The sequence below is a fragment of the Arachis duranensis genome, chromosome 2, assembly GCF_000817695.3.
Source record: "Arachis duranensis cultivar V14167 chromosome 2, aradu.V14167.gnm2.J7QH, whole genome shotgun sequence".
Taxonomy (NCBI): Eukaryota; Viridiplantae; Streptophyta; class Magnoliopsida; order Fabales; family Fabaceae; genus Arachis; species Arachis duranensis.
Genome location: NC_029773.3, coordinates 16186514 through 16201038, shown reverse-complemented (window position 1 = coordinate 16201038; position 14525 = coordinate 16186514). Strand labels below are relative to the sequence as shown.

General features: G+C 34.3%; 2 protein-coding genes and 2 pseudogenes across 2 annotated transcripts; 2 read left to right on the top strand and 2 right to left on the bottom strand.

Moving 5' to 3' along the window:
• Positions 1–408: 408 nt before the first annotated feature.
• Positions 409–2541, bottom strand: LOC107473781 (40S ribosomal protein SA-like). Its single transcript, XM_016093359.3, has 5 exons — positions 2314–2541; positions 1506–1768; positions 1175–1372; positions 713–938; positions 409–504 (listed from the first exon to the last, which is right to left on the bottom strand). Exons 1-5 carry the CDS (start codon positions 2423–2425, stop codon positions 422–424), a joined length of 882 nt encoding a protein of 293 aa, XP_015948845.2. The 5' UTR covers positions 2426–2541; the 3' UTR covers positions 409–421.
• Positions 2542–4984: 2443 nt separating this feature from the next.
• LOC107473780 (uncharacterized) lies at positions 4985–5815 on the top strand. The gene is made up of 2 exons (XM_052257760.1): positions 4985–5190; positions 5247–5815. The coding sequence occupies exons 1-2, from the start codon at positions 4985–4987 to the stop codon at positions 5674–5676; spliced, it is 636 nt and encodes a 211-aa protein (XP_052113720.1). The 3' UTR covers positions 5677–5815.
• Positions 5816–6056: 241 nt separating this feature from the next.
• LOC107473764 (nucleobase-ascorbate transporter 2-like) lies at positions 6057–10612 on the top strand (annotated as a pseudogene).
• A 496-nt stretch (positions 10613–11108) lies between these two features.
• LOC107473779 (O-fucosyltransferase 8-like) lies at positions 11109–13463 on the bottom strand (annotated as a pseudogene).
• Positions 13464–14525: the final 1062 nt, after the last annotated feature.

The following is a 14525-nucleotide window of genomic DNA, read 5'->3' as shown; positions in this document are numbered from 1 at the left end:
ATTTAACGGGTCTCCACGTGGCAGGGACCTCTATCCCCGCCCCCGCCCCGTTTATTATACGGGGCCCCGTCTCCCGTTTTCGCGGGTAAAAATTACCCCCCATACCTGCTCCCTGACGGGTAAATCCCCAGATACCCGCCCCGCCGGGGATTTTCGCCATGCCATGCAAAAAGTAGCATGTCATTGTCAATTAACTGCTCAAACTTCCATAACGAATCCTCTTAAATTGTTGAAACTAAACAAGCTTCCATCGATACGTCAACAAAATTTTAAAACTCAATACCAAGACTACAAAATACTAAATAAGTATGTTTTCTAAAGAAATAATCTCGGAAGAAAAATTACTCAGGAAGCAAAGAAAACATAGAAACAAAATTTCAAACTCGATGCCTAGTCCCAACCAGTGGGTCAAACTCGATGCCTAGTCCCAGCCAGTGGGAGCAACACCTCCAGGTGCAGGAACGGATGCCTGTGGAGCTGGAACTGGCTCCCAATCACCTGCAGCTACGGATACAAAAGAACTTGGGTCAAATAAATTGCCATCATAGTTTTCGACAGAACTATGTTAAGGCGCACAGATTTTCTGGTAAATCGAGGGAGAATGATTCAACACAACAACCCAGAATTATTTGACTAGAACATATTAGAAGCAAATACGACAACTATGTTGCATCAAATTTAACAGATCCAGAGTGAAAATAATTATTCTTACCGGCGTCTGGGGCCCAGTTAGCAGGAGCAGCTGCAATGGGTTGCTGAGAAACTGGTTCAGTCCAGGATTGTTCAGCTGTAACAGCCCCCCATTCCCCATCAGCTGCGGAGAAGCCGGCAATGCCAGCAGCACCAAAATCTTGAATGGCATATTCTGGGGCAGCTAGTAATTCCTCCTCCTCTTGTTGCTTGGCCTCTTCAGGTTCTCTATAGAAGAATAAATCCACCTACACATGAAAAGTTAACAAATTTAGCTAAGGTTCAAAGGAAACCACATAATAAGACTACTATCTTTTGTTAAAATATGAAATTTTTTACACCTGTATGTACAGCAAGAAATATTGTTCTAAATAAGTGCATACGAGATCAGACACTTACAATGAAGACATTGGAAAACACAATAAATCTAAAAGTGCTACAAAATAATAATAGTCTAATCCGTTAAGAGCAAAAATTAGTTTACGATCACGTCCCACTTAAGCCCCGGACGAATAGTACCCCTCATCTGCAGAACCATCCTTGCTAATATCCAAAACAGACAACCAATATTGTGCTTCCCCTTGTTTTTGGCAAGAATGCCAACATCAACATAGCGCATCGGAGAATCGGTGTCACAGAAGGCAATGGTCGGAATATTTCCAAGAGCACCTTCCTTAATGGGCTGCACATATTTTTTTGAAAAAAAAAATAGAAAAACAAACCCAAGATGAGATCAATTAATAACAGAATTTCAAACTCCCACAAAAAACATATTGACAGTTAATAGTGAAACAAGTGAATAACATAAGTGGCACCTGATGATCAGTCCTTGGATCAATCAGAATGAGTAGACGAGGCTCGTTATAGGATGTTTGCATTTGATTAGTGAATGTTCCAGGAGTGTGCCTTCCAGCAATTGCATTCGCACCAGTGTATTGTGCAAACTTAAGGACAACTCTCTGACCATATGGCCTAACAGACTGAACAATGATGTCCTGTGGGTTCTCGATAGCAACAATAATCCTAGCAGCAAGTTGGAGCTTCTCCCATGTCTTGCCAAGGTTAATTATGTAAATACCTAGGAACAAGGAATACGAAAAATCAACCAAACATAAAAATGTTTTCATAAGCTCTATCATAAAATTATGATAATAAGTTGTTTTGAACACAAAGGTGGTCATACAAAATACACTTACTCGTATCAAAATCCTGATTAAAAATTAAATTGACTCTTTGAATAGAAAACACGAAACAAATAAAGAAAAATTGACAAACCACTAGATTAAAACAAATTTATAAAAAAGTATATATCAAAAAAGGAACCCTACATACAGGAAAAGATAAATGTAAAAAAATCGAATACAAAATTCACAAAAGAACAAGGAATATATTACAAAAAACAACTACGCACATCTGTGTTGTTTGCATTAGATTTCAAGAACTGAACTACTCACTACAGTTTGAGTAAATATGAAAAAATCCATATCAGAATAAACAATTTGAGACTGAAAAGATATAACATTTTGCAAAATACCCTTCAAACTCGCCATAATCGACACACTCTTCAATAATATTCAGACTTAAAATCCAAAAGGAGAAATGAAAAAGATCACGAAGACTGACCATCATTTCGGCGTTTGAAGACGTAGCGTTCCATCTGGAAGTCGCAATTTTTGGTTCCGAGGTGGACCTCAGCAGCAAGCATCATCTGGATGTCCTGCTCCTTCTGTGACATCTGGCGTGGCGCTGCGGCAGTTGTTGCGGCGGCAGAAGTGGCCTTGGTTGCGGTGCAGATTTGCGCTCTTGAGAGATTTGGAGACAATGGAAGCTTCAACTTGTAGCAGCCGCAATATCAAACGAACTAGTTATTTGGAGTGAAGGGTATTTTAAGGGGATCCGTTTCTGTTTCTCTAAACCCTAATTTTGTTGTGAAATGACACCAATGCCCTCTTCTTCCTCCTCGTAAGCATGTTTATATTGTTCTCTTAATAAAAACTGCTACCCGATATTAAGAAGCTAGAAAGTGTTGGTGGCATCGAGCTCGGAGGTGGTTGGAGTGAATAATTGGTTGCAGTAATTGGGCAAATAAATAAATAAACAATAAATTTTATGGGAAACGAGGTTGGACTTAGGGTATAGTCCAGTTGAAAATGTGCCACTTGTCACTTGCTTTCTGCTCTCCAGCTATTCATTCATTCATGAAACTCACCTTCCTACCCTCGTGTTTTTACTTTTTACCATAATTAAATATGACCTGACTGCGTTAAATATAATGTGGTGGTGACCGTGAGTGTGAAGTTTGTTTACGCATTGTTTGGATCAATAGAAAATGCAAGGAAGGCAAATGTAAGGAGGGAAAATAGATGGAAAACTTCATTTTCCATTGATTGGATGACAATGAAAATTGGAAGGAAAGAAAAAAAAGTGGCCTGGGACCCACTCTCAAGTTTTCCTCTCACTCTTGCGATGAAAATGGATGATAATACACAAAGTGAAAGTGAAATTACTATTTTATCCATGGTGTTAAAAAAACAAAAGAAAAATGAAGGGTTTTAATGTAATTTCACTTGGTTATGATTTTCTTTCTCTCCTTTTTTCTATCCATTTTCTCTTTATCCAAACAACATAAAAAAAAAATCAACTTTTCTTCTTTTTTTTTTCCTTTTATTTTCTTTCCTTCTATTTTCTTTCCTTCTATTTTCTTTCCTTCCATTTTCCATCTTCCATCCAAACAAAGTGTTAGTGAATAACATATTCTTTTTTTTTTCAAAATAATGAGTAACACTAATGATGTTGGTTAAATGATGCTTAGTGCAACCAAGCATTTTGTTGTCGTTATTGGGTGGAAGCATGAAATTGTCCATTGGTTCCTAACATTGCCTCATTTTGATGTACTATGCATGTGGGACCTTATACGGAAACAGTTCACGAAATCAATCACGGTTGCATTGCACCTTTTATTGTTTGTTTTTGTTTGGGGGAAACTTTTTGTTGTCTATAATTTTTGTACTTAAATAAATTACTTAAAAGTACAAATAGAAAAAAAATGAGATTTATTCTTTTATTTTTGAATTTTATGTCTAAAATTTAGACACCATAAAAACACCTTTTTGTGGAAAGCTAAAAGTCAAATTCAGCTTTTGCCATGTGATACGAAAATGTACCAAGAACAAACCATTTTAATGTTAGAGATACCATACAAATTAGTGAAGTGAAATCATACAAATTATATTATTTTGATGTAATATACACCAAATTTAACCTAATGCATCAGAGCATTTTACTAGGTAGGGGACCCATATGCCATATTCAATGCAAGATCCTTATATCAACATCTATTCAACATTTCAATCTTGTTCATTTGTGATATTATCTGGCAACTTCGGCTTCCATTCAATTCAACCATCAAACACTTTTGATCAGCATCCAAATATATAAACTCCTCAGAATCATCATTTTCTTGCTTCTTTTCACTAATTAGCCAGATCCATTCATAGAAAGTTGCATGAAAAAGGAAAGAAAAAGAAAAAAGTGTTTCTCTTCATCTAAAATAATAGAATCTTACATTTCTTTGGTACAAATGGTAGTTTACTCTAAATAAAAAGAGTATAAAGTATAATATAATATATGTATGTTCATTTAAGAAATGGAGTGAGGGTCTCTGTGAACTGTGATTTAATATCAGTTGTGTTTGAGAATTGGTTTTTTCCAATTATTTTTTTCTTTTTCTGGGGAAGATGGATGTGGTTGCTTCTCATTCGTATAGCGTTCTTGGCTTCTCTTTCTCCACGAGTTTCTCTTTGCGCAAGCACTGCTATTTAGCTGGTACTTCAACTTCCTTTCATTTAGCTGGTACTTCAACTTTCTTTCCTTGTTCTGTTATGAGAGAGTGAGGTATTAAAGATTTCTGAAAATCTTATTTGATTGCTGTTTTTCTTGGATTCATTTCATTCATTCAACTTTTCTTATTTCTTATGTTTTTAATATTAGTCCAATAAGTCATCAACCTCTTGGTAGCTTAACTTCATTCTTAAATGGCACTTATAAATTGGTAGAAGAGTTCACTTCACAACAAATTTTTGGGAAGAATAATTTCGTATGGTTTTTTGCGATATAATGAGCAAAATTTTCATCTTATTTGTTCTTCAATACATAACTTGATGCAATTTGGGGTAGTGATATGTTGATAATGTTCCCTGATATTGTGCGGACTAAGTTCTGAGGATAATACTATGATGCAGCTTGTTAAAATGTGGTAGAGGTTCAAGTTCAACCTTCACCCTTTGCGTTCAAAATGGCTGTCTCTCCATTTACCAATTCAAAGATTATAAGATCGAAAGGAGACACCGACGGAATTCAAACAAGTAGGAAAACTGAAGACAAGAGATCTAAATCATTCAAGGTTGAGAAAACAGAGTCATCTCATCATGAAGAGATAATGGATCTACTCAAAAGGATACAGATTTCAATATCAAAGGGTAAATCACAATACAAGGATAAGCCCTCAGCCGAATATGATCAAGATATTCTTGGTGAACCAAAGAAACAAGTGAAAGGTATTACCTTGGTTATAATGGCAGATACATTTTATTATTTTTCATTTCTAATTCTCATTTGATTCTATTTACAGCAGGTAATATCTCAAACAAATCAAAACAGAAGGATTTGTCGGAGAAAATATCTGCGTCAAGAAATGAGGAAGGAGCAGAGGGGAACCCACATGTACTAGGGTTTAAGTTGACTAGGCTAGCTTCAAACTTTGCAAAGAAATCCCCTATTCCATCTCTATCAACCCCAAGAAGCAACACTATTGGGCAAACTAACTATGGATCATCAAACATTTCGTTGGAAACAAAGGTTCAACCAGAGCAAGAAACCCTGGAAGAAATGAAACTTGCCCAGTTGAAAGAACTGGCCAAGTCAAGAGGAATAAAAGGTTACTCTAAGCTTAAGAAGAGCGAACTTATCAAAGTACTTGGATCCTAGACCTAATCCTAGTTTTCCTTGTGATGACTCTAACTACCATCAGATTGTACAAATGTATCGAACTACGGATTATATGAAACTCAGATTTCATAGAATTTATGCAAATCAACATGGTATGCTGAATCGCCAGAAATCATCGAACGGTTCAAACAGGCGTTAATAAACATAACAACAAACACATGCAATACCCAACATTAACAATATTAAGTTACGTCCCTTCAGGAAATGACACCCTAAATTAAATAAAAACAATACCGGCATTGTATTGAACTCAAAATGAAACAAATATCTTGCTTCATAAAACTGGGAAAAATCCCATCAAAACTTGAAGAAAACCAAATGAAATAGTTGCATGTTGCTGACTACCATTCCAAAAAAAAAAAAACCACCCACCAATGGACCAGCTTCAAGGCTTGGAGTACTGTATAGACTCAAACCCATCTTGGGGTATGCAAAGCTTTCACCTTTCCTCAACTACATTTTCAGTTTCAGTTTCTGTGACCATTTTGGTTTTCCGTGACAGTCATATCTTTGCTTCTAAACTGTTAACAGTGGAGTCAATAGCTCTTGGTTTCCAGCATTATATTCTGGCCTTAGGAACTGCTGTCATGATTCCTTCCTTTCTTGTGCCTCTGATGGGAGGAAGTGATGTAAGCCATTCCATGCTTCCAACTCTTTTTTCTTTCTGCATCTTCAAAACTTCATTTTTTGTATTTATTCTGAGAACTTCTTGTGTGCTTGGGCACATTTTTTCCCTGCTTCAGTTGCACTTACAACTACTCTTTCTCATTTTTAATGTTAAAAAAGTGTATATTAGTTAAAAAAACCGAATGAATAGTTATAAATACTTTTAAAATATGCATTAAATATGCTTTACAGGCTTTTCTTATTCTGAATTTCTGATGATATTATTTGATATCAGGAAATCCCTAGGAAGTAAAATTTTTTCTTTCTTTTTTGTCCAGCTTTTGATTGTATTGAAATTATATATTTGGATTTTGTCATCATTTGCTAAATCACAATTGACTGATTGAGCTGGTTGGGCCCCACAGAAGAGAAAATTTTGTATAGACTGAAAATGAAATTACGTTGGCTTATTTTTCGTCTGCATTGGCCTAAATGGGGAATTGATGTTTCATACAACGGTTCAGGATGATAAAGTTAGGGTGGTTCAGACACTGCTTTTTGTTGAAGGGATTAATACATTGCTACAGACACTCTTTGGAACCCGGTTACCAACAGTGGTAGGAGGATCTTATGCATACATGGTCCCCATTATATCTATAATCCATGATTCATCACTTGTGAAGATACAGGACCCTCATTTGGTTTGTACATGTCTCTACTCTTTGGTCATAATGTTTTTCCCTTAAGTTCATTTATAAGTTGATGGTCCTATTTATTATGTTGAAATTATATCTTAGTTCCTTTAAAATGTGAGTTTAAGCATTCAAATTTGAAATTTGCCTTGAATTTATCATGTCTATGCTCCATGTCTGCATAAATTAATACTCTTTCATTGATTTCCAGAGATTTCTTAACACAATGAGAGCAGTCCAAGGTGCAATGATAGTAGCATCAAGTATACAAATTATTTTGGGTTTTAGTCAATTATGGGCCATTTGTTCTAGGTTGGTAAAAATTCTTCTATATGAAACGCATAGATATTCTTGTATTTGAAGAATGAAGCTTTTATATCATTACTGTATTATCCTTCCTCTTTTCTTTCAGGTTTTTCAGTCCACTTGGAATGGCTCCAGTGATTGCATTAGTTGGTTTTGGATTATTTGACCGAGGTTTCCCTGTGGTATATATATATATATATAACAATAACTCATGTGTCAACAGTACTTGTTATCTGACTATACAAGAAATTTAAGACTCTCTCTTTCTGTCTAACATTGTTTGTTGTTTTGAATCTTCTTTCAGGTTGGACATTGTGTTGAGATTGGAATTCCCATGTTAGTTCTGTTTGTAGCCTTCTCTCAGGTACTACTCAAATTCAATTTCATTATGTCAATGTAGAGTATTTTCTATACATTCGAATTTGGTAAAGTATAATAATTGTGTTACAATATTTGTGTTACAAAAACTCCGCCTATGTTACACTTGCGGTACATAGCCGGTCCCAAGCCCGGATAAAGGAGGAAGGTTGTGTTAGGTCTTCGGCAACCAACATAAAAATATAGTCGAACCCCTATGACATGAATAATAATTGTGTTACAATATTTTCATTATGCAATACTTGAAAAGCTTCCATACCAGACAAATACCAATACTAGAGAGGTTTGCACTACTTATATCAACCACCATCATTTGGGCATATGCACATCTCTTAACAGCAAGTGGAGCATACAAACACCGCCCGGAACTAATTCAACATAATTGCAGAACAGACAGAGCCAATCTTATTTCTTCTGCTCCATGGTTAGTGCATAAAACATCTCTCCCACATTTGAATAGTTGCAATGAGAAGCTTGATGAGCAATTGCCATTAACTCTTGAACATTGTTTCTTGCAGGATAAAGATCCCATACCCTCTTGAGTGGGGTGCTCCTACATTCAATGTTGGTCATGCTTTTGCAATGACAGCTGCAGTTTTAGTCTCCTTAATTGAGGTATTGTATTTAAAGATGACAGTTCATACCGAAATTCTATTCTAACAATTTATATTAATACTTCAATTCGTGTTCCTCATTTGTAGTTAAAGTTTGTGATTTATGTTCTACTAAAGCTTTATGGTGTCTTGGAATTTCTAATATCATGTTCATATTCTGTATCAATACTTGAGCTTCATAGTTGACTAACTAAATTAGGAAAAACCTTTCACAGTCAACTGGGGCATACAAAGGTGCATCAAGACTGGCAAGTGCAACACCACCTCCTTCACATGTTCTAAGCCGTGGTATTGGCTGGCAGGGAATTGGAATACTGCTAAATGGACTTTTGGAACAGCAACTGGTTCATCAGTTTCTGTGTAAGTACAATTCTTCATGTTCCTAGTTTCCAGTTTCACTATTATAGGACACAAATTTGATTCTCCTAGGATCATGACAGAGAGAATGTGGGACTCCTTGGAAGCACTCGCGTTGGAAGTCGAAGGGTCATTCAAATTTCAGCTGGCTTTATGATATTCTTCTCAATGTTAGGTGAGTAGTAAACTGTGGGGCAACATTAGTCTTAACTAAATTTACTTTGACAGTTTATTTCATGATTTTTACTTACAAAGCACAATATACCTCTTCAGGAAAATTTGGAGCTTTCTTTGCATCAATACCCTTACCTATTTTTGCAGCTGCACACTGCATTCTATTTGGTCTTGTAGGTGAGTATAAGCTATAACCGTTTAATTCATTTCACCTTCGATTTCATTGGAGCCTATCTATGCTTCATTCATCTATCTTTTGATGACAATTGCTCTTTGTATGTTTCAGCTTCTGTGGGACTATCATTTCTGGAGTTCACTAACATGAACTCATTGAGGAACCTCTTTATTACTGGTGTTGCCCTTTTCTTAGGACTTTCCATTCCTGAGTATTTCAGAGAATACACTGCCAAGGCCCTTCATGGACCTACTCATACAAAGGCTAGATGGGTGAGTCTGTTTCTCCATCCATATTATTATATTAGCCATTAGGATTCAATTATTTGAAAGTGTATAAATTATATTAAAAATTTTCCAGAGACTTGAAAATTTGAAAGTTGTCTTCTCAAAACATTAACTAAGTGCTATCATGGTGATATATTGACATGAACTAAATATTGTCATGAAGATTTCTGTTCTAGCTATGCATCTTCTGCTTCTATTTGTGATGGCTTGTCCTTGACACAACCTAAAAGCATGTCATTCTTTATGAGAAATGTTACTAATTCTCATTCCTTTTGTTTTTTTTTTTTTCTCAGTTTAATGATTTCCTTAATACTATATTCTTCTCTTCACCAAGTGTTGCATTGATTATTGCTGCATTCTTGGACAACACACTTGATTACAAGGATAGTGGAAAGGATAGAGGAATGCCTTGGTGGGCCAAGTTTAGATCATTCAAAGGAGATACCAGGAACGAAGAATTCTACACCCTTCCTTTCAACCTCAACCGGTTTTTCCCTCCATCTTAAGAAGAAAGTTCTATCTTACAGGAAGATGTAAAAGGAAAAGCATCATTCCCAGAGGGATGTATATGTTTTGGTGTGACAATTGTGTACTACTGAAAATTTTTGTGAGTAAATTATTGTCAGTTTATCTTAGACCTCTTTCTCACCTATTTTGGAAAGAGTTGTTAAAGCAAGTCAAGAAGATTGAAATGATAAACTACTAGTTCGAATTAAGTTTTAAATTAGCAAACATTAAAAGATTAACTTGGATAAAATTCTGAAAAATTCTGTATTAGCACTCTACACTCATTAAAGCTAAAAAAATAAAAAATAAAATCCAATAAGCCATCCTATATCAGTCTTAAAATTATTTCATTTTAACTTTTTTTTTTAATTTATAATTTAAGCAAGTCAGCTTCTTGCTTGACTTTGATCTATTGGAATTTACTGTCAAAAACTTTTAACAAAAAGAAACTTTAAAAGCTTTAAATTTTCAGTCCTTGACTGGTAAAAACACTTCCTTGAACCAAGTAAAGTTCTTGTAAGAAGGTACTATTAATATGGGTTGAAAAAAAGGTATTCATTTTGTTATAGTTTCAAGTATAAATGAATGTGAATTAGCTTTGATGAAATACATCTAATTATCTACTATTTTGCAGTTATTCCTATGCTTATAAAGAACCTTGGATTCTGTATGTGCAGCATGAGGTGTGTTTGACTTGTAACTTGAATCTTTGGAAGTTGAAGCTAAGAAAGAAAGAAAAGATGGCAGTGGTAATGTATGGTTTCAGTGCCAATCAAGAACTGCTAATATGTTCTGTCTCTGTTGAGAAGCAGCTGTAGCTTTACCCTATGTGTCTGTCTTCTTCTGCATATCATGTCATTTTTTGTATTTATGTGATAAATCACAGTGGATAGGGATGCCATATTGATAATCATATAATAATGGATTTTCATCCACCTAAGTTGCCTCATCTGGTTGGACTATCGTTGGTATAAATGAATGTTTATATAAAATTGATTTTATAAAATTGATTTTGTAAAATTGAGTTGGTATTTATATTTAGTAATTTTTATTTAAAATAATTTATAATAAATTAAATATTATTTGAATTATATTATTTAAAATCATTTTTAGATAAAAAATTATAAAAAAGAACATAAATTTAAATAACTATTTTATGTAATCTTATAATTTTAGTTTAAATATTTAAATAAATTTTAATATATTTTTTTAATACTCTTTAGTACTCTAGTAGAATTAATAAATTTTAATATTTTTTAATCACTCGTGATGACTTTTAACACATGACAATGGTACTAAACTATTATTAATCTAATTAAGATTGATTCAGGTGAAAGAATATGTGAAGGGGAAACACAAATTTACCGTGGAGTTTACACATACACTCTTGGTACCTAGGATGTCTATAAATGCTTTTACCATAACCCTTTATTCCAAAATTCTGAGCTTCCTGGATCATCTTCTTTATTCTATCTTTAAAATTATTCCATCCTATGGTCCCGTTCTCACATAAAATTGACGATAACCTCTTCTTGTTTGGCCGCAATATAGGAGCGTGGCCGCTGCCATTGTAGGTTCTTAGTCCAGACACCAATGATGAAAGTTGGTTACCAGAGTCGGTCATAGCAAACACATCAGCACTTGCACATGTAATGAAATCCAATGCAGCCAGCTGCATTACATAATCAAATATATATTCTTAGGCATTATAATTCAAAATTTAATTGTCAACCACTTCCAAATAAACAATTCACCTCATAGATTGTGTTTGTGCTAATATATGAATTTACCTGAGAAAAAAAATTTCTAAAAGGTGCTAGTTCAGTAGGTGTGAGCAGATTCTCTTTTGTGATCACATTGGGATAAAGTCTAGTGAATGGATCCATTCTTGATGTTCCTCCATAAATTTGTGAACTAGCCAAATAAATGTATGTACTACGTTTGAAACCAAGACCTGCTAGAACAAGACCTGCTTCTTCTGGAATTTTCTCAAATCCGCCGCGGAAATAAAGCTACAAACATCATAATAATACATGTCACAGGAATGCTAAACTAACTTCGAAGGATTTTTATCAAACAGAAATATTTTGTGTATTCATTTTGCCACGTATACGAGACCAAATAAATATGTACAAATAACTTAATTCATTAAGAACCAACATAATATTCAAAGAAAAGCATATGATACATCATGCATACGTCGAATTCTTCAAGCGCTGAAGGAGCAGAGGAAAATGGCTTTCTCTGTAAGCTTGAAGTTCTTTTCTCTCATTTTTGCCACCTCCAAATTCACAAAGTGAATAAGCTACCATATCTATTTCAAATCTCAAGTGCAAAGCAAGGTATTTGGTTGAGCCTCTGGCATATTCATGGCTCTCCTTCTCAATGAGCTTCCACAGCAACTGAGTGTCTAGCATACTTGGTGGAGTACTATATTGTCTGATCCTTTTAATTAATAGTGACCCAGCTTGCTGAATTTTTGGTGCAAATTTCAAAGCATAGAAATTGCATTTGCATCTTAACCTCTGCAGTTGTTTCAAACATATATAAAGTTATAAATTTATAATAATTTTTAGCATCTAAACGATAAATAAGGTTGCTTTATGACCTAAATATCAAAAGGTAGTGGATCAAAACCAAGTCTGTTTCCATATCCTAGGAAGTGAACAAATCCATTTTTCAACAGAATAGGAAGGACAATTTTGATATAGTCAGCAGAAGTAGCCTCTTGGAAAATCTGCATCTGTAATCTGAAATGCAAATATTTAGAATCATAAAAGTTGCAATTAGTCTTCTCTAAGTGCAATGAGATTATTAGCTAAGATAATAGACCTGGCTACCAACAGCATTTAAATCTTGTGATTTCATATGAGGTGGAAGTTCCTTCACTATTCTGATATCATCCTTCAGAATATTCATAAAATAGTCCTCCTGGTATATGTCACCAAACTGGCTGCATTTATTTATCCCATTTTTTCAATTAAACAAATTTGGTTTGATGAAAATATATATAAAACAAACTTTTCAGCTATTATTCTGGTAAACAAATTTTACCTTGGATCCTTTCATACATTACTATAGAAAAACTTTGGCATGACTAGAGTCGCATTAAGGAGTGATGCCACAGCAACAGCATTGCAAATCTGTAATCACTATAGCAGTCTTGTTACTTACATCATTGTTATAACATTTTAACCATAGGCTTGATTTTATTATTATCTAAAATGACACAACATTATCTAGGTGCCAATACTTACAGCAACTCGTGTTGATTAAGGCCACCATTTGCACTTATTGATATGTAGCCATTACTTTTTACAATGTTCCCTGCCACAGATTGTAAACTAAGTCAAGTCTTATGTGATGTTAAGAGATTAAACTATATTAAATATTCATCCTAATTACCTGGATTATATTTAACATTTTTATCTGCACATGGTTTTCATAAAGATGCCTGCTGATATGGTTTAGCCCATGAATTGGATGGCTCTTGCTTGAACTCTTTCTATTAGTAAATTAAAGTCAGTAACATGATATACTAATGAATTATTGATTTTGACAAATTATCTCACAAGAAATACCAATAAGAAAGTTTTATACAAACCTCAGTAAGAGCACTGCCAGCCATGTTTAGAAGCCGATCATACATTTGAATTGGCGATCGCTTCATGTCGATGTTAGAATCTTTAACCTTATTCCATCAAATTAAATGTGTAGCAATTACAAACAAGTATCAATGCAAAATATCATATTATTTATTTTAGTTGCACTAGTTAACCTTAAATTACTTTGCTCTATTTGAAAATTCAAGGAGGGTGTTGAGAAGCATGCATGGATGATTTGCTTATACCTGAAGAAATGCACTTGAATTATTTGATGATGCAGTGGCTTGAGTTTCAGTATTTTATAATTATCTATACTTCATTAATTTTCGTTGATGTCCTGGTTCATTTCAGGGTTGCAAAGCTTTCCTTACTAAACTTGGAAGGATGCCTTGTAACAGCTGCATGCTTGGATTCTCTTGCAGGATTAATTGCTTGATATACTTTTATGCTTATTATGTTGCTAATCTAGAAAATTGGTCGCTTTATTATATTCCCTAGAAACAATACAACTATACAACTACTAAACCTATAAACCAGCCAACATATTTAAGGATATCCTGTAGTGGTGCCATTGTGAGAATGGTTGAATTCTTGTCTTCTCTCTCTCGATAACTCTGCATCACCCTCCAAAATGATACTTTTACACTCCACATTCCAAGCAAATAATAAACCCTCTTGTTCATGGTTCTTCATTTTATATGTAGGTTTGATTTGTTCTTGTACATAATAAACACAAGAAATAACCAGTACCAAACCTGCTTTGAATTTTAATATCTGATTTTAACACGTTTTCTTTATCTGAGGTAAAAAATGTATTAAGAAAATAGGATAAAGAATAAATAAATTAAAAAAGAAAAAGGAAAGAGAGACGATTAGTTTAAATTTCTGTAATAGAAATGGGGCCAAATAGCCTTGAGTAGCTCAATTAGAAGTATTACTATAGTAGCCCAATTAGTTGTAGTATACTTTGGAAGTCTACAAAACTATTTTTCTTAAAGAAAAAATGAAAAAGAAAGAAGAAATAAGCTGCTTTGAGAGGGACAAATGTGTTTGAACAAATTTTCATGATAGGGTTAGAATACAGATACTATAATTTAATCAGTTTTTACAACACCAACATAATGTTA

What these genes read in the sequence shown, in the direction of transcription:
- LOC107473780 (XM_052257760.1), top strand. Translation starts at nt 4,985, where the DNA reads ATGGCTGTCTCTCCATTTACCAATTCAAAGATTATAAGATCGAAAGGA. An exon ending in AAATCACAATACAAGGATAA is followed by an intron (nt 5,191 to 5,246) that starts GCCCTCAGCCGA and finishes AACAAGTGAAAG; the next exon opens with GTATTACCTTGGTTATAATG.
- LOC107473781 (XM_016093359.3), bottom strand. Translation starts at nt 2,425, where the DNA reads ATGTCACAGAAGGAGCAGGACATCCAGATGATGCTTGCTGCTGAGGTC. An exon ending in CTTCAAACGCCGAAATGATG is followed by an intron (nt 1,769 to 2,313) that starts GTCAGTCTTCGT and finishes CCTTGTTCCTAG; the next exon opens with GTATTTACATAATTAACCTT. An exon ending in GGCTTAAGTGGGACGTGATC is followed by an intron (nt 939 to 1,174) that starts GTAAACTAATTT and finishes TTTCATGTGTAG; the next exon opens with GTGGATTTATTCTTCTATAG.